The 22,245-nt window shown below is 39.3% G+C and overlaps 1 protein-coding gene across 3 annotated transcripts in view; it reads right to left on the bottom strand.

Annotated features, from left to right (window-relative positions):
• MARCHF1 (membrane associated ring-CH-type finger 1) overlaps positions 1-22,245 on the bottom strand; it is a 126,073-nt gene that overhangs the window by 45,373 nt on the left and 58,455 nt on the right. For all 3 annotated transcript variants that reach the window (XM_035111599.3, XM_060278682.2, XM_060278683.2), the window contains one exon: positions 1,488-1,538. In XM_035111599.3, coding sequence (XP_034967490.1) covers positions 1,488-1,538 — 51 coding nt within the window. The remainder of the gene's footprint in view (positions 1-1,487; positions 1,539-22,245) is intronic.

The raw sequence follows: 22,245 nt of genomic DNA, 5'->3' as shown, positions 1-22,245 counted from the left end.
CCCACCCCCTTGAGGCAGAGAGATGCATGTCCCACCCCTGAAAGAAAGGGGGGAAACATAAATTTTCTGTAACAAATGCCATCCATATAAACAAAACACCAGCCGATTAACAGGAGAAGTGGACACTTTCCCACCTTTCCGTCACTTGTGCAGATTCACATACTGCCAGCAGAAACCTTTATTGTGTGTTTGTGTGTGAAGTTGCCGCTGGCAGGTAATTCAAAAGAAAGCACTACATTGTTTGAGCTCTTCTCTGAAGTGTCTTTCCACTGTATAAATGAATATCAAGAGGAACAGTAAATTTGGCAGGTGGGGGGAAAGAGATTTACAATTGCTTGCCTAGGTTGGCAGGTTTACTCTAGAAGGCTGCTGCTTTCACAAACACCTAGCAACTACCATGCATTCAGGTGTAATAAGTTACTGCTAATATTACCCTCTGATGTAGTGCTAACCTCCTTGTACTGTATCTTGCTCAGCAGCTTGGTCAACTATGTTTCGTGGCCACAAAATGCAGCTATTTCTTCCTTACTCATTCAGACTCAGGAAATCAATTTCTTTCTCCATTTATTCAGAGTTTTCACCTAATCTGATTTTCATGCTCCAAATGACTATTATTATAAAATTTATTAATCTCCTTCCATAATCTCCTGTGCTCTTGGCACCACAAACATTATGGAGCAGACTGAATATCTGTATCTTCAACCTGCTTTTGAAATGTTAAAATATATGGAAGGCAATTTGTCAAGAGTCTGCAAAATGAATTTAGACACACAAACAAATACATATATAGGGAACGGAAGGTTTGAGAGAGCAATATTCAGATCTAGTGAAGCCAATGGACTTTATACTGTTGACTTCAGTGAGATGTGGCTTGTTTCCAAGTGACACATCTTGGCCTTGGGTGGGGAGAGGAGTATAAGGCAAAACCTTGGTTTTGTACTATGAGAGCAAGCCATAGTGATTCTTAGGCATGCATGCTCCCTTCTCCAGTGCAGCCACAAGAAGGTATTGGGAAGCTTTCACTTCTGTTTTAAATTAACCAGAGCTTCTCATGAAATCTGAACTGGGACAAACTATGGTTAATCTTAACTATGGTTTGCTGAAACAATTCAATTTCAAACCATAGTTTATAGCTCACTTGAACAAACCATAGTTGAGGTTAACCACAGTTTACTATTTAGACAACACAGCAAAAGAGAAGCTTCCAGACTTTCTCCTTGTTGAAAGGAATAGAGGGTATGGGAGAGGTGTCTGCAATCAAGGCTTGCTTCATTCTTGTAATGCTAAACCACAGTTTAGTGTTAAATAGTGTTAAATGAAAACATACTCAAAATATTACAAAGCCCATTTAAACATGCAGCCCAATCCTATTGATGTTTACATTCTACTGTATTCAATGGGACTCACTCCCAAGTAAGTGTGCCTCAGATTACAACAAAAACAGTATATGTCACAGCATGTCTGCCTGAGAATAGTTTGTAACTTACCTTCGAAATGTTACTTGAGCGGCTTGTTGAGCGGCCTGGAGATTTCTCATTCTGTAAAAAGAATAGTAAAGGTTGCTTAGCTTCTGTCTAAACCAGAAAATTAAAATTTGCACAGCATTATCTTTTGCTTTAACTCTGTTTCTGAAAACCTACAAAGTTCATGTCATTGAAAGATTACCAGCTGGTATCCAAAGAACTACTTTAAGCATGCCCAAGACCTCAGGAATTTTAGCTATTTCTTCTTTCCACAGCAGATATTTATGCTTTAATCATAATTTTAAAAATCCCCACAATCTGTTACCCAAGAAAAGAAGTTAGAAGCCCCTTAGGGCATGTGGAAGTAATTATGCATTTCTTTGGTTTCTAGCCATTGTTTAAAATTACTTAATGAATGTCAAATCTGGGGAAGAGAGAAAGCTGACTGTGTCTGTAGCTTCTGAATGTTGCTCTGCACAGCTGCAGGCACTATATGTGGGACGCCACCAAGAACACGAGGAAGAACTAGCTATCCTAGACATTGTCCAACAATATTTAAAACGTGTTTACAAATCAAAGAAAATCGTGTACATCTTGGCATAAAACTATCTTGACTCATATGAATGCAGCCTGACCCTAAAACGCAGCTGGATGTTATGTATGGCATATGTATACATACACAGACACAAGCAATGGTCAAAGGAAAGTATTGCTTAAGCAGTAGTTATGCCCAAGTCAGCAGAAAGATGCCTCCTAGTGGAATGGCACTTAACTCCCATAGAATCATAGAATTGGAAGAGACCACAAGGGCCATCCAGTCCAACCCCTTGCCAAGCAGGAAACACCACCAAAGCATTCCTGACAGATGGCTGTCACGCCTCTGCTTAAAGACCTCCAAAGAAGGAGATTCCACCACACTCCTTGGCAGCAAATCCCAACACAAGTGGACATGTAATACAGAAATTTGCCAGTGATAAAGTCCTTGAGAGACACCAACCATCAAGCAAAGCTTGAACCTGTTATGTTCTAGACAACAACACCCTGCAATATCTCAAATATGAAGCCCCTGTTTCTTTTCATCCCGAGAAGCAGCAAAAAAAAGAGAGAGAAGGTGGAGATGTTCTGAGAGGGAAACCATCTTAGTAGGACAGATCATAAGTTGGATGACCTACAATTTTGTCCTTGTGTATATGGAGAAACAACTACAGTCAAGTTGAATCGTTCAGCAAGTTTTGGTTTTGGTTTTTTTAAAAAATTGGACAGAGGCGCAAAAGCCGGGGAGGTGGGGGGGAAGTAAAGGAGAATATCTAAAAATGGTTGTGGGCACAATGGGTGGGAGAGGTGCTTACTGGACTTTTCTGTGTACTTTTAAAAACATAACTGCACCACTGGTACAAGCAGTGATAGAGCTGCAATCCGTGGCTCACCATGTCCCCACACAACACCTCAGTTAGAATTCGTAAGCTGAAACTGATGCACAAAAAAGGAGCAAAATTATGTTCATTTCAGCATATGTAAAGGTACTGCAATAAATATTAATACATTTACAGATGTTACTTGCTAATTGCTAAGGCATATGTCAAGCACATTTAGGTTAAGAACATCTATGGTTCCGGTTTCCGCCGGCAGGAATGGCGGACCTGTTTTCCATCCCTCTGACCTTCGTAAGGAATTTGGCGGTTGCTAGGGGAGTAAATGGCAACCCCCTACCCTCTCCGGGGGTTACGGAGAGGGGCCGCTGGCCCGCGATGCCCCCAGACCCACTCCGATTGTTTATGGAGTGGGGGGAGCTTGGGCTGAAAAGCACTTACGAGGGCCAGGACTCCCGGACGCTAATCTGCATGGCGGGGATTTCCATGGTTAAAGAAGATAATTAGGCTTAAATCTATGGACATACTTCAGAAGGAGGGGAAGAAGCGCTGTTTACTGCTGAGAAATTTATGCTGCTGAGGGAGAGGAGTCAAAGGCTGTATTTCATCTGGAAGAAGGATTGATGGGGACGGAGCGATAAGGGAAGTGAGTTTTTTTTAATTTTTCTTCATATGTGTTACCTCGTACCTTCCCAGACGCGATGTCCTGGATTGTTTGGAGTGAAAGAGAAGCAAAAGACTGTGTGAGTTGAACTTTATAAACTGTTGTTACTGAGCATATTTTTTAAAGATGTGGAGTTGCTGATGAGAAAAGCCCCCCTCTAGTTAGACGGAAGGAGTGCCTGGACGCGTTCGGAGGATTTATGAGCTGTGACGCACTCTGAATTGGAGCAGCGACCTGAAGCTAAGTTCAGCTATAGGGCAAGGAGATCCATTAATTTACCAAGTCTATGGTTTGATGTTTGGGTCTTCTGCCTGGAAAAGCTGTAAATTTTACAACAAAGATCGTTAATCTACATGGTTATGAGAGAAAATGAAAGTGATTTGAGCTTTTTAAGATGGCGCTGCTTCGTGTTGACGCAACAGGGAGCTCCAGACCAAGAAGATTTATGGGGAGGCTGGACTGATTAACCCACACAGGAGAAAGAATATTTGTGAAACCTTGTTTGATATTTATCTCAGCAGCTGGGAAACAATCGGTTGAAAATGGAAAACATCTATGTGACTGTAAGGGAAAGATTTGGATTATTATGAACTCGAAGAGACGATTTGAACTTTAGAAAAAAGACGGCAGTGGACGGTTGCGAGGAATCCCCAATTTCTTGAAGCATGGGAACCCAAAAAAAATTTTTTTAGATGATTTGGCATAACATTCGGTTTGATTGATATATATGTGTATAATTTGAAATAATGAATGTGATATAATTGGTTTTAATTGGAAAATTAATAAAAATATATTTAAAAAAAATAGGTTAAGAACATCTATGGCAACAGTATAAAGTATAGTGCCATTTCTATATTTCCCCCCTCAGATGTATCTCTTATTCAGCTCTGGAATTTAATAGTAGGCTAAGGCTAAGGAAGCTTCAGTATTCATTTGCAGTTTTACAAAAGGTATGAACAGTATATTATTGTTGTTTCCTTCACCCCCAGCCTGCAAACATGTACAAGTTACACTAGCCTGTCAGCTAAATCATGCTTTTATAATTAAAATCATTTACACATTTCCAAGCACAATTTACAGGCTATACATGAGAGTCAGGCATGCCAAATCTAGGTGGCAGAGATGTCGTCAGCCCCAATATTCCTTAGCTAAGGGCTCAGCCTCCCATATATTCAAGGACCACATGGTGTCAGGAGATGTTGTGCAGGCTGGTGCAACCTTGCACTAGCCCAAGCCAGTCCCTGCAGCGTCTCCTGACACCGCGGGGACCGGCATGGCCTAGCAGAACTGGCGTGTGCTACATCTCTCAATATTGCACAGGCCAATGCAGCCTTCTGCTACACCACGCCGGTCTGGCCTGCACGGCATTGGAAGATGTGTATGACACCATGTGATGAATGTCACACATGTGACATCACACCCATGACGCATGCCAGCCTCACCAAACTTGGGGGCAACTGGCAACTGTGATTGCAGTCATCATGCTTCCTGGTGGGAGATATAAGAAGCCAGGTTCTACAAAGAGGAGGGAAAAAAAACACCTAGCAATTTTATCCATAAAGGATTTTGCTGGGCTCTCAGTCCCTGACTTCCTGGCTGCACAAATATATCACACAGCTTGCTTGAGATTTAATGTTTTCCACCTTGACTCCCAACAGAAGCCTATATTCCTCTTCAACATTTAATGATTCTGTTTTAGAACTCCTTTTTCTGCTTTAGAAAGTTAGTGGTAATATGCTAGTATTAACATGGTTAGCTACTTCTTTGGAAAGTATATATCAATTTCTAGAGAAGTGGGCATGTTAATGTCAAATAAATGAGCAATTGCTATGAAAAGCTGGTGTAAAAGCTATGCATGCAACAAAACCAAAATTACGACAAGGGCCAATGTATATAAAAACAAAGCGTCACTCAATACTAAGTTCCACTGGGTTTTTAAAAATAGATAGATAAATAAATAAATAAATATCTAGAGATATGAAAGAAGCAGAAGTAAAGAGATGCTGTCACCACCTTTCCAAACCCTAAAGGATAATAGGTAATTTTTTACACCAGGAAAATCTATAGAATGAGGCTCACAGCTACCATCTTTGATCATACTTTTTTTTTCAGTTTCTCAATCAAATTTAAGCACTTTGATTAGACTTCTTTCTTTCCATACTGATTAAAGTACATTTAACAGTATATGACACATATAAGAATGAAAGGCACATGTCTGTTCCATTTCATTTTTCCTTATTTAAAGCTTTTTCAAAATTCTATTTCTGAAACAAAGTTCTGGTTTGAAGAAACGTGTAAAGGAATTCACACAACTGAATGTAAAGGGTGCACAGCATATAAACTGTCTTGACTTCTTTATTCAAGGGATCAACAGGAGATCAGCAGGTGGCTACTGTTTTAACTGTAGCTCTGGGCAGAAGGCTCTGTCATTACAGTAATGTTACACACCACCCCAATCTGCAAGAGGTGTGAGATTCCAGGGTTTGTTTTTCCTTTTGCAATGAGGCATAGTGGAAATGACACCATGGGTGGTGTCTTTATATGTGGTTTATTTAGACATTTATAAAACCTGAGCCTACAATAAAGGGGTCCGCAGCATCAATACCCCAAAAAGGTCTTGTTTCTCCCATAGCCACAGTGCTGGATTCAAACAGAAATCAATCATTGCTCTCAAACATTGCTCCAATTCTCTCTCCAGTTTGCTGCTTTACCTGCAGGTCACATCACTACACCTTTCAACTCTAAACACAGGTTTTGCACTTCTAACTATCTCTGAGTTGATGGAAGGGTCCCCAGTCTCCCCACACATTGCCATCTCGCACAGAGTCCCCTTTCCTTTCTTCTCTTTATAGAATCATAGAATTGTAGAGTTGGAAGGAACACCAAGGGTCATCCAGTCCAACCCCCTGCAGTGCAGGATATGACCCATCACCCAGGTGATTCCCTCAACATAGGAAGCTAGCCTGGTTTATATTTTAACATTTGCTGGATCCTGGGGTTAGAAGGATCTTGTCTACTCCCCCCCCCCAAAAAAAACACCTCATAAAAGTATATACAGCTATAGGCAACTAAAAATTTGTAGAATTTGATTAGTCTAATCAGTGGACATTTTGTCTCCTCCCATTGAACCTGATGCGGAAAGGGAATTCAACCCAAATTGGAATGACTGGTGGGAAAGAAAAAGGCAATCTCAAGCCACAGTCCAAGGTCAGTTGGTGGGTCTGTCAAAGTAAGTGAGCAAAGAAAAGGACAGAAGCAGTAGAGCTGGAACCTGACGCCAGGCAGAGAACATAAAGGCTTAGAGGTTTGAGACACCTGACAGAAACCAACAACTGAAAAGACTCACAGAGGCTGAGGAGATCTCTGGGGGGAAGTCAGTGTCCCAGAGGTAGCCTTCGAGAAAGTTCTAAAACCCATTCAGTAGGGTTGCTGAGTACCTGGCAAAGCAGAGATTGCTGGAACTGAAGATTGCAGCCAAAGTCCTAATAGAAGCCTGATAGAAGAGGCTGTGGACCTGAGTGAAGACTGCAAGTGGAGTCCTCAGTGCCTACAGGTAAGGAATTGAATCCCCTAGAATGGTCTTCTTAAATGGTATAGTGTGTAAGCCTTCTTACTTAAAGAAATAGTATCCAAGTAAAGTTCAACATATGAATTAGTATTACCATCTTTTTACATTGTTAATTAAAGGAAAATATATTTTGTGAAGCTTTCCACTGCTTTGTACCACTCTTATGCATAGCTACTGATTGGTAAACCAAGGCATTTATGTATTTATATAAGGTGGCAGGAGTAAAAGGGTTGGATAAATAAATAAAAGTTTTCAGCCTGAAGTAGAGAAAGCAAAACACTTAAATTGTACTCCTTCCATAATAATAATAGTAATAAGTAGTAGTAGTAGTAGTAGTAGTAGTGTTGGAGTTGGGGGGGTCGTTCATTACGATCTGGTGACATTGTGGTGGGAGTTGTAACAGAACTTCATCTAGCTCTGTTCTTAGTGGAGCAGACATTTATCTACAAAATATAAATGTTTAGATTCGTTAATTTAGAAGACAAATTGAATTATTTGGGAGCCAGCATAGCTTGCAAGTAAATCCACCAGGCCATGCTAATTGGCAGACAACAGTCAATTAACATCCAAGATGAAAGAGTAGCCAAGTACTTGACAAACAGCCAAAATCATTTCAGAAAGAAAAGTACATTAATAGAACAGAGGTGCCTCAATTAGTACAGAGCTGGAAAACAACCTTGTTTATTTTATTTACAGCACATAAAATGTGTATCTTTTTCATACCGTCCTAACCGTACAATCCTGCACACTACTCAAAAATGAGTCCCACTGAGTTGGGTAGGACTTACTCCCAAGCACATTGGATAGCAGAGCAGATTTGCTTTACAGAACCAGTGGGGTCATAATTCATTCCATGAAATCATTTTTTTTTTAGAAAAAAGCAAATGGGAGAGCAAGAGTCTTTGAAATGCCTCAAGTGGAAATCAGAGAGCTGAAAAGAAATGGCTGTTACTTCTGCACCTTATATGTTGATGTAGCATAAAGTGTAAAATAACTACAAGACTAGGTTTTCTGTGTGTGCTGTTTTGTTGTACTTAACACTTTCCTCCAATAATATTTTTTACCTAACACTTTCCTTCAATAATATTTTTTGTAGCCCAATAGCTCTTTCAGCACTATTGCTAAATTTTATCAAGTTCCAGAGAGAGCCACATTCCTACTCTATGTCTACCGATTGTATATATTAAAATAGATGCAGTAGCTATTTTCCCACTGGACGAACAGGTTATTGTTGCATGCCAAATTTATATACAGTAGAACACTGGATCTTACTTGCCCTGCCAGCTGTATTTATTTGGATATTCTGTATCTTGCTCCAAAAAAACAAATTTCAAAAATCTGAGGAAAAATGTTACTCTTTTTGGATGTGAGTTGTTAGCTTACAAACAAGCATCAGTACCTAAATACCTTTGCTCCAAATTCGTAAACATGCAGCATTTAAAAACGACAACACTTAACTTGAAGTGCTTCATAATTTTGATTAGTGTCAAACAATATCCTGGAAAGGCCTGGGTTCAAGTCCCTAACTCTGCCATGAAACTCACTGGGTGACCTTGGGCCAGTCACCAACCCCCAGGGTAACCTACATTGAAGGATTGTTGTGGGAATAAAATGAGGAGTGAGGTAATGAATGCCACCATGAGCTCCTTGGTGGAAGCTCCTAAGAAATCTAAATGTAATTAAGTAAAATATTCTATAGCATCCAACCAAGGGCTGACCAGTAAAAGTACAGCAACTTTTTTTTTAAAAAAGGAAATACCTGGACGCCAAAAATATTCATTAAAGGATACATTTTACAGTGGAACCTCGGTTTTTGAACGTAATCCGTTCCGGAAAGTCGTTTGACCTCCTAAACCAGGCATCGACAAACTCAGCCCTTCAGATGTTTTGGGACCACAACTCCCATAATCTCTGTCCACTGGTCCTGTTAGCTAGGGATGATGGGAGTAGTAGTCCCAAAACATCTGGAGGGTCGAGTTTGCCTATGCCAGTCCTAAACATTTGAAAACCGAAAACTGAAATCAGAAGCCTCAATACAATAGGGAAACTCAAAACGGAAGCTGTGTGGCACATTTAGCTTCTGAAAATCATTCGAACACTGAAGCAGTTACTTCCAGGTTTTCGGTGTTCAAAAGCCGAAATGTTCAACTTCTGAGACGATTGAAAACCGAGGTTCCACTGTATATGGAATTTGAAAAGTGAATGCTTGAAGTGAATGCAAATAAAGTATCCTCTTCTCCCTCTCTATGGCCTATGAAAGCTATTTATTATGATCAAACACTGACCTCACTCTCCATTAAGATGCTGCTTTTACAGAGCTATGGCAGCAAACATCTCACATAAGCAAGCTCCATGCTGATCTCCATGACAACAGGTTATACTCTCTACCAATAAAAACTATTGTGTCCAAGGGTTATTCCTCTTTTTCCTCCTCCTGTGGAACTGGAATAATGCAGAAATATAAAGCTGCAATGATTAGCTATTCATTGTGAGATTACGCTTAATGACAAGATGTCTGCAGCCCAAAAAAATCAATGAAATAAAACTTTTAAGAAATTATGATAGTATGTTCATAGTAGATGCTTACATTGTGATGGTCTTCATCTTGCCGGTTAAGTGAATATAGCCTTTATTTCTACTAGAATCCTTTCTAGTAGAAATCCTTAGCTGATGGATTTGTAGCTCTTTTGTAACTGAACTATGGGATAATCCATTTGGTATAGCATTCAGACAGAAGAGCAGACCATGGGGAGATTGGAAGTGTGCTGATGTGGCAAATGGTGTTTGCCCAGGCCACAGTTTGCCATGCTAAGATGCAAAGGGAAACTCTGGTTTCTCACCAACAAGAAACTTGAAATCTTTTCCCTTTGTGCTTGGGGGAAGGGGCAGAGGGAGAATAAGCTGAAGGCCTATGTGATTCCTTTCTGTATCTCCAGAACATAGTAGTATGTAGCCTTTCCTTAGACTTCGGAGATTTCCTGAGCTGGTTTGGGCTAGGTTTTGATCAAGTGATCAAGTGTCAGATGCTAGCACAGTAACTCCACAAAGCAGTTGTCTAACTAAAAAAACCTATGCTTTGGTAATCTTAGTGCCATTCTTGTTGCATCCACTTAAAACCACATAACACCACCTCGTCATCTAGGGCATAGATCGCCTGACAGAGTTGCACAATGTGGGGCTCGCACCACATTCAGCCTCAATTTTGTGTGGACAACACAGGAATAAAGGTTAGGGGTGGGGCACCTCTGACCCATGGGCCAAATTTGGCCCACTAGACTGTTTTCCCCATACTCAACTTCTTAACATCTGAGATCATTTGCATCATCGGGTGTGGGGCAGGTAGCTGTACTGGCTACATCAGTGTTTCTCAACCAGTGTGCCTCCAGATGTTTTGGGACTACAACTCCCATCATTCCTGACCACTGGTCTTGCTAGCTAGGGATGATGGGAGTTGTAGTCCCAAAACATCTGGAGGCACACTGGTTGAGAAACACTGGGCTACATGACCAAGGTCTCTGTAAGGAATTCAATCATGCAGCTAATCCCTATATAAAGCAACTCTGTCAGCCCTATGCTTGTCAGTTCCAAGCGTAGGGCTGTTGTCGGGGTCCAGCAAGGATCAGACTCACTAGACCAAAAAGATTCCCCACCCCTGCTATGGAGCTTTGCAGCACAACCCATCAATGGGGGAAACACCACCTCAAACATCAGTTGCTTTCCTATATTCATTGAGAAATAGGATGTTGAAATAGATAGACTGGAGGCATAGTGACAACTTTATACACAAATGTACTGGATAAATACTCACCACCCTCAATCAGAAGCAGCAGAGGATAGCCTGGGTAGAGAGAAAAGGAGAGTGTTTCTCTCCTCTCTGCCTGTGCAACAGCAATACCAGATCAATCAGAAGAAGAAGAAACCTAGCTGTCATTTCTTCAACTTCAGAGAAAAGAAGAGGCCACTCTGTGGCCTGGTTTGCACATAACACTAAGGACATGAGTTGTTTAAGAAACCACAAGTTAAACACAGGTTGTCTCCAGATGACTGGAGAAACAAGTAATATTTTCCCCAATGTTTGTTTTGCTTTCCAGCTACTCTTGCCTCTTGTCTTTATAGCTGGATGAATTTATGGAGTAGGGTGTTCAAACAATCCATGGTTAAGACACATTATGGTATAATGCCAGTAAACACATAGTCCAGGAAATCATGGCTTAGCTGTGCAAACCAACTAGCTTGGCAGGCAAAGTCATAGATCGGGTGATGAAATGTGGCTGCTCTACAACTCTGCAATGATTTACATTGATTGATTGATTGATTTGATTTAATAATCAGGCATTGGGGGAGTTCTGCTTAAGTACAATATTTTTCCTCTTTTCTATTTTAAAAGTTATTTTTGTACAGAATACAACTGTACAAAATGCAAAACAGCTTGGGGAAAATTGAATATGGTAACCAGATTGTTCTGTTTAATAAGGAATTGAAAATGATGCTAAATTGCAAATAGTGTCTTTAACAGAAGGCATACCTACTATATTACACATGTTTCGTGCAAAATCCAGTATTAAAAACTATATAACATTTTCTAATTGAAATAAAATCTAACAATCGCATAGCTTGCCTGTATCAGAAAAAAAGTTGCAAAAAGTTACCTGTCATAGGATGGGTTTCACAAATCGTCTTTGCTGACTTATTGCATTTTAGGGAGCCTGAATCTGAATATGCTAATATAAAGAGACATGAGGCTTAAGATCAAATCAGCAATCCACTGTCCTTTAGATGACAGTCTTCCATTTATTCTGAGTTTACAGATAAAAGCTTTTAGGAAACAATTACCTTATGTGTCTTTTCCATTAGCCATGCATATGGAACTGACCAGATGGTTTTTTATCTTTTGCCACATTGTAATTATTTTGTGTTAGCCTGATCTCTCATTCTCTGCAAAATAAAAAAATTCCTTCAGTAGCACCTTAAAGACCAACTAAGTTTATATTTTGGTATGAGCTTTCGTGTGCATGCACACTTCTTCAGATACAGACTGGAGGATTCCCTTTATGTGGAGGAGGATCAGGAAGAAGTGTCCTTGCTGCATACTATAGGGGTGAGGTCATAAGAATGGGTAATTTAATTGATGGTGAAGCGGAGAATGGATAATATCTAGTACTGCTCATTTTATCTGGAGCCTAGTAGGGGAGGGGTTTAGCTCTTGGTTTGGGTCCTAAACAAGAATTCTTTGAGAGAAAATTTAGTAAGAAAGAGTGGGGAGGAGCCCTAAACTTGAAGGACTGGAACTTGCTGTTGAGTGAATACGTTTACAGTTGCCAGAGATGTTTATCAATTTACAGGTGCTGACTGTATATTTTACATTTATTTAAAAGTATATTATCATTTTTTCCAAAAGGTTTTGTTGGTGATGTTTTTCCTCAAACATATCAGGAATATATTCAATGGAAGGCTAACAGCACTGATTGAAACCAGCAATATAAAACCAGCAATAAAATACCAAACACTGAATCACAGAATCAAATAACTGTAGAGTCAGAAGGGACCCAGAGGATTAAATAGGTTGGTGCCCTGCAATGTGGGAATCTCAACTAAAGCAACCATCACAGATGGCCATCCAACCTCTGCTTAAAAACCTCCAAGGAAAGAGTCCACCACCTTCCAATGGACTTGGTTCTACTGTCAAGCAGCTTTTTTTCACTGGAAAGTGCTTCCTGATGTTTGGTCAGAATCTCTTTTCTTGTAACTTGAAGCCATTGGTTTGGGTCATACCCTCTGGAGCAGAGGAAACAAGCTTGCTCCATCATCCATGTGTCAGCCCTTTAGATATCTGAAGATATGTCTCCTCTTTTCCAGGCTAAACATACCCAGCTCAATCTACTTAACTTTTTTTATCTACAAAAATATCATTACTCTACAGATCAGTTCAAATAAAAAACCCACAACTCTACAAAATGACTGAACTAATTGTAAACCTTACACATTTTAGGAGCTAATAATGCTTGAATGCTGAAGAGGAATAAATTTTGTGAGGTTTGGTAACATTTTATGGCAACAATCAGAAGAAAACTGACTTCCACCACAAACTCCATCGAAACTCAGTCTCATACAAAAAAAGGACTGGCAACTCACACCTCTTAAGTCATTTGAGATGGAAAGCAAACTGTCTAAAATGCCCATTTATCATGTAAGATAAGTGATGATATAATTATATGAAAATACATGGATTGTAAAATAAATTGCCATGAATACTTGATCAGCTAAAGAAGCTATTTAAAAAAGTTATAATACGAAAATACAATCTGAATTTGGAATAATCTCTGCCCAGGTTCATATAAACTGTTCAATACAAAATTATTGATTGTGAGAGACCAAGGCAAAGAGTGATGGCATAAACTCTAGAGCTCAGATGTTTCGGTCTCTCCCTAGCAGAGAAGTTCATGAAGTTATTAATTCAGAGTAAGCTTGCTCATAAGGCACTACTGTTTTATGCCTCGTCGTTTTACTAAACCTCTGTGAAGTCTTATTTGTCTCTTCCATCAAAAGTTGCAGCAGCATTCATCCAATGACTAACTTACTAGACATTTTTGCTGAAAGATTAGAGAGCAAGAAACTGCCTTGAGAAAAAAAATGGGGAGCAGCTAAGTGCTCTTTAAAGAGAATGGACCAGATGCTGAATGGTAGTATAGGCATATAATTTTTCAGACTGCCATCACTGGAGCAAATTAAAGATGTGATTTATGCAAGATCAGTGCAGACTCTGTGCACTATGACTCCCAAGGATAATTATTATATGTGTTCTGAAGGACAAACTACAGTTCTATAAAGGTCACTAAGCACTATAGAATCTTGTGTGCTTGAATCTTAAAGGAACAAAAAGAATACCCAAGGACCTGCAAAATGATGGATGAGAATAAACCATTGCTGTGTTTATAGCATTGTCAAACATTATATAGGATTCTTACTTATTCCCCTAAATGATAGGCATCTAGGCACTAGTTATAACTCATTTCTGAGCATCACTATATGCCTAGGTATTACCTAAATCAGATCACAGCTGATAGCCAAGAAGGAATGAACAGCAATAAATGATAGGTGCATCCATACTTTTTAGCATCTAAAACCTGAACTCCATTCTCAGTCTTTGGCAACAGCCAGAGAGTTCTGGGATCCAATATAAACATTGGGTGGGTAAAGCATGTTATTGGTCCTTGAGCAATACTAAATAGCAGCTACATTGGGGAGGGATCTAGATTTGGATCGAAACATTACCACACTTCTGAAATGGAGTGCTCCACAACTGATATCTAATAAATAATAGTTTATAAGACCTTTTCCTTTCCCTCCTACAATGGATACAACAAAACAATTTTACAAATATTCATTTTGAGCATCAGTTTCCAAATCTGAAGTCAATTCAGGACAGATTAGCAGATGAAATATTTTTCTTACTTTATCTCAAAGCACTTAACGTTTTGTTCTTATGTTTATCATTTTAACTTCTACATTTCAAAGTACATTTTTTTGAAACATCGCAAGTGATTTATTTTCTAAATGCTGTAAGTTTATTAATTGTATCACTCTATAGAGCCCAATTGGTTGTACGAGCTTTCTCCGCTGCTCAAAATTTAACTTGAATCATTTGCATTTGGAATCTTTTCAGCATTTTTCAGACAAACTTTATTTCCAGCACTAAAATAGCCAAACAAAAGATTTTTTTAAAAAAAGTTGATGCGACACTTTCCTATTCATTCAATACAAGCTCGTTGTTTCTATAAAAACACAGGTTTTGTTTTTAAATGAACTACTCAAATTTTGTTGCATTGTTTTGAGTTCCTAGGTTATATGAAAAATTCTATGGCCCAGAGTATGCATTCTTGAATGCAAATCAAGTTTTACAGTTTGTTTAAACAAAATGTGAACTTCAGCAGCTATATTGGGGTGAACTGGAAAGGTGTGGGCAAGAAAAAGAATGCTTGGGTTGATTTGTAACAAACATTCCATTTTTACATTACCAACCATTGTGTTTCTCCAAGGCTTATAGTTACCAGATAATTCAAATCCCTTGTTACCAAAATCTCATCCCAGATCAACAACCACCATCCGTTTCATCTGTTAAATCTTTCCTGCCCTTTTTCAACAGTTTACTCAGTTGCCTTGAACGGCAGTAGAGATCCAACAATGTAGGAAGTAAATAAAATGTGTGGCCCTAATAGTGACTTTGAATTCAGCACTAAAATATATAGAGATTTAAGGTAAGGGAAAGGGGGCATCTTGTCAATTGTAACAGGTTTTCAGAAGTGCTCTGTGGTGAAATCCATGTGTTGTTAAGATGCATAATAATAAAATATTAACTAACTGCAGGGGCCTTCTGAATAGATGCCAATTTCACTGTTAGTAGGAATGACACATGGAGTGCTGTGTCCAGTTCTGGGCACCACAGTTCAAGAAGGATACTGACAAGCTGGGACGTATCCAGAGGAGGGCAACCAAAATGGTCAAAGGCCTGGAAACGATGCCTTTTGAGGAACGGCTTAGGGAGCTGGGTATGTTTAGCCTGGAGAAGAGAAGGTTAAGGGGTGATAGCCAAGTTCATATATATAAAAGATGTCATATAGAGGAGGGAGAAAGGTTGTTTTATGCTGCTCCAGAAAAGAAAGAAGATTCCACCTAAACATTAGAAAGAACTTCCTGAAAATAAGAGCTGTTCGGCAGTGGAATTTGCTACCAAGGAGTGTGGTGGAGTCTCCTTCTTTGGAGGTCTTTAAGCAGAGGCTTGACAGGCATATGTCAAGAATGCTTTGATGGTGTTTCCTGCTTGGCAGGGGGGTGGACTGGATGGCCCTTGTGGTCTCTTCCAACTCTATGATTCTATGATTTTATGACATAGCAGCCTGTGTTTTGTTGGCCCCAAAATGGAAAGTCAACAAGATCCCTTGTAAAGAGGATTGGCAACTTAAGGTGTTAGAATATGCAGAACTTGCAGTTTTAACCTACAGAATAATCGAGCACGAAGAACATATATTTAAAGAAGAGTGGAAAATATTTATTGAATATATGGAAAATAATTGTACACAGTTGAAAACGCTGGCAGCATTAAAATAAATTCAACCGAGTAAATAATTAAAAAATAGCCCAATAGCACCTTAAAGACCAACTTAGTTCTGGGTATAAGCTTTCATGTGCCTGCACAATTCTTCTTCGCATCTAAAGAAGTGTACATGCACACGAAAGCTTATACCCAAAACTAACTTAGTTGGTCTCTAAGGTGCTACTGGACTATTTTTTAATTTTTAATTTCGACTGCAAGACCAACACGGCTACCTATCAGAATCTAGAGTGAATAATATTTGATTTATGTAAAAGTGGAAAATTGATTTGAATGGTTATAGTAAAATATGCAGGAAACTATGATATGTGATATGAACCATGGAAGGAGAAGGAAGGAAGTCATTGGATGTTTGTAAAATGTGTGTGAGAGAGTGTGTGTGGGAGGTGGGTGGGTGGGGGTGGCTGAGAGAGGGGGGGGAGGGGATGACAGAATTTATCAGAAAATGCCCAGTCACCATCTGTGATGCTTACATGAACTGAGAAAGACCTAAAAGTAATAATGGAAATAGGACATTTTGCTGCATAATGGTCTCCTGCTGCTGCTTAAAAGCCAAAACGAATAGTGACTCACTCATGATTATTCAGAAGTAGGAGATATTGATCTTGGCGCAAACGGCTGCAGTGACATTTTTATTATGCCAGGATATTGAAAGAAGCATAGTCATTTGCATTGTTATAAGATCAAGGCAGGTAGTGAAAAAGTTGAATATTTTTCAACGTACTGCATGGACCGCAGCAACAGACTCGAACACTTCAGTCCACTCCATATGTATAAATTGCAACAGAGACCACAGCGAGGTGTCAGTGTGGGGAGCCACTTCCCTACTCACTCTCCCTCAGTTAAAAAGAAAACAAAAGCAGGCTTGCTATGGGCTTTTTTCAGTCACTTGCTGAAGAGGGCTAGGGAGGAATTTTTCTCACCACACAACCGGCTAATTCATGATATGCTTTTTGCCTTCTCATAGCAACATGCATAGTTGGTAGATTATAAAGTATACTCAGTACTTTTTTCTAGAAAAGTAGGTGCCTGTAATCACCATGAAGTTGTTACAGTAAATGCCACACTTTTTAACAACAACAAAAAGAGGTGCCAGTACTGGGTACCCTTGAGTGCCCCCTAAAAAAGCACTGACTATACTTGTTTTGTTCTCAACAACAACAAAATGTTTTGAAGTTATTCTTTGTCACTTCTTGCAATGTTGGTGGGGAAGGGGCAGGATCCATAGTTTAATAAGGGGACCCCCACAAGGGAGCTTGGGTGGGGCTATCCTAAGCCTCAGCGCTACTTCAAGGGCTGGGGCTCGCTCCCTTGCACCCAGGTTCATGAGGGGGCTTACTGGAATGGCCTGAACCAAGCTGAACCATTCCCTAAATTCTGACAACTCCCTCCCCTCAGATCCCAGCCAGCAGGCTCGATATGCGACATTGGCTAGCAATTGGGCTACCCTATTCCAGTATCCAGCTACATTATGCCAGGTCAATCCCCATTATGATTATAATCAATGAAAATTGTTTGTGGTCCTTGCTCCTTCTTGCTTGCACTCCTGAGGCACTGAGGCACCGTAAGTTGGTTATATTCTAAAATCAACATACAAACACACAATTACATCTCAAGAGAAAGAGAAGGAGAGAGAGACGTTTTCATCTTTGTACCTAAATGTAACAAAAGTAATAACGGGCTCTCACATGGCACTCTTTATTCAAACAGCAAATGTTTATTATATGTTAATACGTAAAATGAACATTAAGGTTTTACACTGATCTCCTATGCATGTCTAATCAGAAGCAATAAAATCCCATTGAGTTCAATAGGGCTTATTTTAAGGGGTGTGTTCACAAGATTGCAAAGAAATCTATTGTACGACAAAGTTGTCAACAAACCACTTATGCATTCTCTTCTGCAGCGATGTTCCACTAGTGCAGCCATTCCAAACTGCATGATCCCTAGCTAAGAGGACCAGTGGTCAGGGATGATGGGAACTGTAGTCCAAAACATCTGGAGGGCCAAAGTTTGGGGATGCCTGCACTAGGGCAAAATATTTCACCAGAAGAACAAGCATACAACTAACTGATTTTAATATAGCACGACACTGGATTCAGTCCATTGTTTTTAATGTTACTTTATTGTATACTGCATCAACATTTTTAAATACTAAGTGATTTAGAACTGCATATAGATAAATATAGATATAAATATATAAAACTTGACAAGAAATGTTTCTCAAGGCTGCACACACCAAAAGTGCACATCAGAGTAGGCTGGTATCCTACTATGCAAATTAGCGTCAAAACATCCAAGGTCTTCCAGGTACCAACACTCATTAATCACAGTAGAATATGGATGAATAAATGTAATTCCTGCCTCTTATTCAAGTCCATTATATTTCAGTGAAAAGCAGACAAAATAGAAAATTGTATTGAATTTTCCCATGTATAAAAGAATAAATTGCATTCAATCTACTTAAAAAAATTATCCACACGAATCTCATTACTCTACAGAGTTGTTTAAATCAAAAAAAATAATTCTACAAAATGACTGAACTTTACACATTTTGGCAACTGATAAGCAACAAATTTTTAAGGAAATGCACAGGAGAACCGACAGAGCTAGCTAACTCAGGCATCATTTAAGGAACAGTATTATTGAAGAGCAGCTTTACCATGGCTCCACAGCCTGTATTTACAGGAACATACCACTCAAAAGGTCAAATCACTGGCTGCAAAAACAGCTGGAATTACTGTGTACCCCTGAAAACATTCTGTACCATAAGCAACCATTATGGCTACATGCGACAAAAGCAAAATGAGAAATCACTATACCTATATTATACAGTATATTATACTATCCTAACACAGTTGCAAAAAAACAGAATTGCCTTCGATTCCTGCAGGAAATCTTGAAGTTTTGCATATGGAAGCCCTGCTACTTCTCCTCAAATGAGGTACTAGGTACCCTTTAATGGTACCCCCAAATCTAGCACTTGACCCAGCATGCCCAATGGAAAGACTTGTCCCCAGTAGACATTGTATAACACACGGGTTATGTCAGTATGGCACAGTTATTAGAGTGCTGGGAGGCCAGAGTCCAAATCCCTACTCAGCCATAAAGCTCAATGGGCCAGTCACTGACTCTCAGCCTAACCTATCTCACAGGGTGGTTGTGGCGATTAAATGAGGTCATGGAGAACCATGTGAACCACCCTGAGCTCCTTAGAGAAAAGGGGGGGGAGAATACATATGCAATAAATAATAATAAATAATGGAATTTCTGTGCAGGATCTCTAAGGTCTGAAGCAGACCTCAAAGAACAACATTCTCAACAAACCAAAGGAGCAATGTATTCCTGAGGAAGAGACTCCAGAGCACAGATAAAACAACTTCTTTAAAGCAAACGAACCTTCTCATTTGTTCTCAAAAGTTTTCATCCAAGTTTTCCCCAAATCCCCATATAATTATAAAGTTGTGGCAATATCCTCAGCATACTCATTTTGCCTGCAGGCTGCTAGCAGGTACTCTTTTGTTCTTAGGTAGCAAATTGTGTTTTGTCTCATCACTGCTAAATGAGTAATAAAAGTCAAGTTTCCAAACAGAATGTCTGGAACCTGAGTGATAAAAATGTAAAATCCAACGAGTCCAAATGTAAAAAAAATCAGTGGGACCAGATGTTAGTAATTACATCTAAGCTATCAGGAAGGCATGAAACCAAAACAAGGATAAAAACAACTTTTCAGCTTATAAGAGAATCAAACCTGAGGACAACTCAGTCAGTTCAAAATCATTCCTGTGGTACCTGGGATAGTTCTGTCGGACCATTTCTCTAAATTACATTGATCTTCATGGAAGAAGGATTACACTTTCATGCTAACAGAAGAAGCATTAACTGAAGAAGCATTTGTGGGTTTTTTTAAAAAAAATTATGGCAGGGGTATTTCAATAATATTTCAATTTCCTTTAGTTTTGTTTGTTTTTGTAATTCTACAATAGGATAAGCAAAATATGACTCCTTGTGTTCCATATAAGCTTCCAAGCACTTTCAAGTAGTTCATGGCAGTGGATTCAGATCCAGGCAAAACCAATTCAGATAAAATACAGCCAAGTAAACAATGTATTTTTCACTGCCTCTGTGACATCTTAGTGTAAAACCACCTGAATTTCTTTGATACTTTCAGAAGAACTCCAATTACTTTTCAAATTAATTCAAAAACCATTGCTGTTTTTGTCCTATGTTTCTGTATTACATGTAACTCGTCATTATTGTACAGCACAGCAGAATTCTGTTAAGCTGTTGTATAAACAAGAAATACTTATTCCAGAAAGTAGCAACAGCAAATGAACGAATACAAAAACCAAACGTAAAAGCGCAATAAATCATGTTTAAGATAATGAGACTATATTTAAATGCTTGAATTAAAAAAAAATGCATTGAAAAGACAGAAGAGTTGGTGTCAGGCATACATCTCTGAGGAGGGCAGATTGTTGGGGAGGTGGCACTTCTTCAAATATTATGGTTCCAAGGCAAAGCATGCCCACACTCCTCATAAACACATTTTATTTGATAACTGGCCTCTGGACATTATGCAATAGGGCACCCTCTAGCTGAAGGCGGCATAGCCAGATAGATGGGAGGTGCATCATAGCACATTTCCATGCCAGGAGTTACAGTATAATCAAAACTGTACTTTGTTGTGGGAATAGATAACTATGTATTTGCTCAAATTAACTGCATGTACAATGAGACAGAAGGCTCCAGTGAGCTATGATGAGAACAACCCCTTTCACCTTTCCAACAGGGAGGTTAATTGCTTACCCCTTGCCTGACTTGCTAATTTTCCTGAGCAGATTTTCACAAGTAACAGGAAGATTACCCTCCGGTAATGTTACAGAGAAAGCTTATGACTGGTTTTCTTATTAATAATTTCTCTCTCTCTCTGTTATTTGTATACAAAACTAATACTCCTCAATCACATGGAAATCCAGGACTGCATTGATGCAGATTAACCATTCCTGCTATACTCCAAAGAGAATCTAGTAATCACAAACAACAGCTCAAACATATTTGGAGATTTGATTATAAAACAAAGGCACCGCTGTGATTTGGAAACAGAATGGTTCTGGGGGACTATTTCTAGCCCCAAAGTGACAGGCTTTATACCATCCATACAGATCTAAGAAACAGGAAGTCAGCCAAAGGCGGTGCTTGCTTTTTAGCACTTGATCCTGATGAAGACCAAGAAACTCTGATGTCACCAAACTATAATGCAAGCAGCACCTTTTACATGGATTGTGCCTAGATTTGCTTTTTCAGCCAAAGAACCAAGAGACTTTTGGCTTTATATTTCTAATCTCTTTTCCAATGTGTATCCAATTACTGTTTTCCCTTAATAAATATATACTGTCTATTCCTGCGTATAAGACTACAATTGTGTGAGATTTAGAATTTCTCTTGGTGTACTCTTTGCTACATTTATGGCTACCTGTAAGACAGGTAGACTGCACTGTTAATTTAGGACCAATACTTAGTTTTTAAGGTTTCAATAGCAGCCTTTGTGTACGCATGCAAGTTCAATCAGGATTAGGAACACGGAGCTTAGCCTATTCCCCACACCATGAGCCCTGTGAATATCCCCTATGAAGCTGCTCTTAGCCTAGAAGCAAAGGTTAATTGGTGACAATAGCCTTCAGAGTCTAGTCACAGTTGGGAGGGGTAGAACCAGAGGTGTACCTAGGAGGTTGGCAAAACCAGCAGGCTTGGGGGGGGGGAAACCAAAAAACATCACCAATCAGAATACGGAACATATAATGTATAGGTGTGTTGCAGCGAGTTCAAATGCAGGAAAAACTTTCCGTCCTTCTTGCACCGCAGCACAAAGGTGTGTGATGAAGTCATTTGGGTGGGGTGATACAGCTCCTTCCAACGGACCCTAGGTACACCTCTGGATAGAACAGTCTTATTCCAGTTAGTTTCCATTCCATATGTATTCACTAGAAATGGAATAGAATAGATACAGAAAAAATCCTTTAAAATAAACTGTTTTTCTTCTTCTCTTTTTACATATGCCAGCTGTCTGG

Source organism: Zootoca vivipara, chromosome Z1, assembly GCF_965207765.1.
Source record: "Zootoca vivipara chromosome Z1, rZooViv2.hap1.1, whole genome shotgun sequence".
NCBI lineage: Eukaryota > Metazoa > Chordata > Lepidosauria > Squamata > Lacertidae > Zootoca > Zootoca vivipara.
The sequence above is the reverse complement of the archived record's forward strand: the minus strand, read 5'-3'. Positions and strand labels throughout refer to the sequence as shown.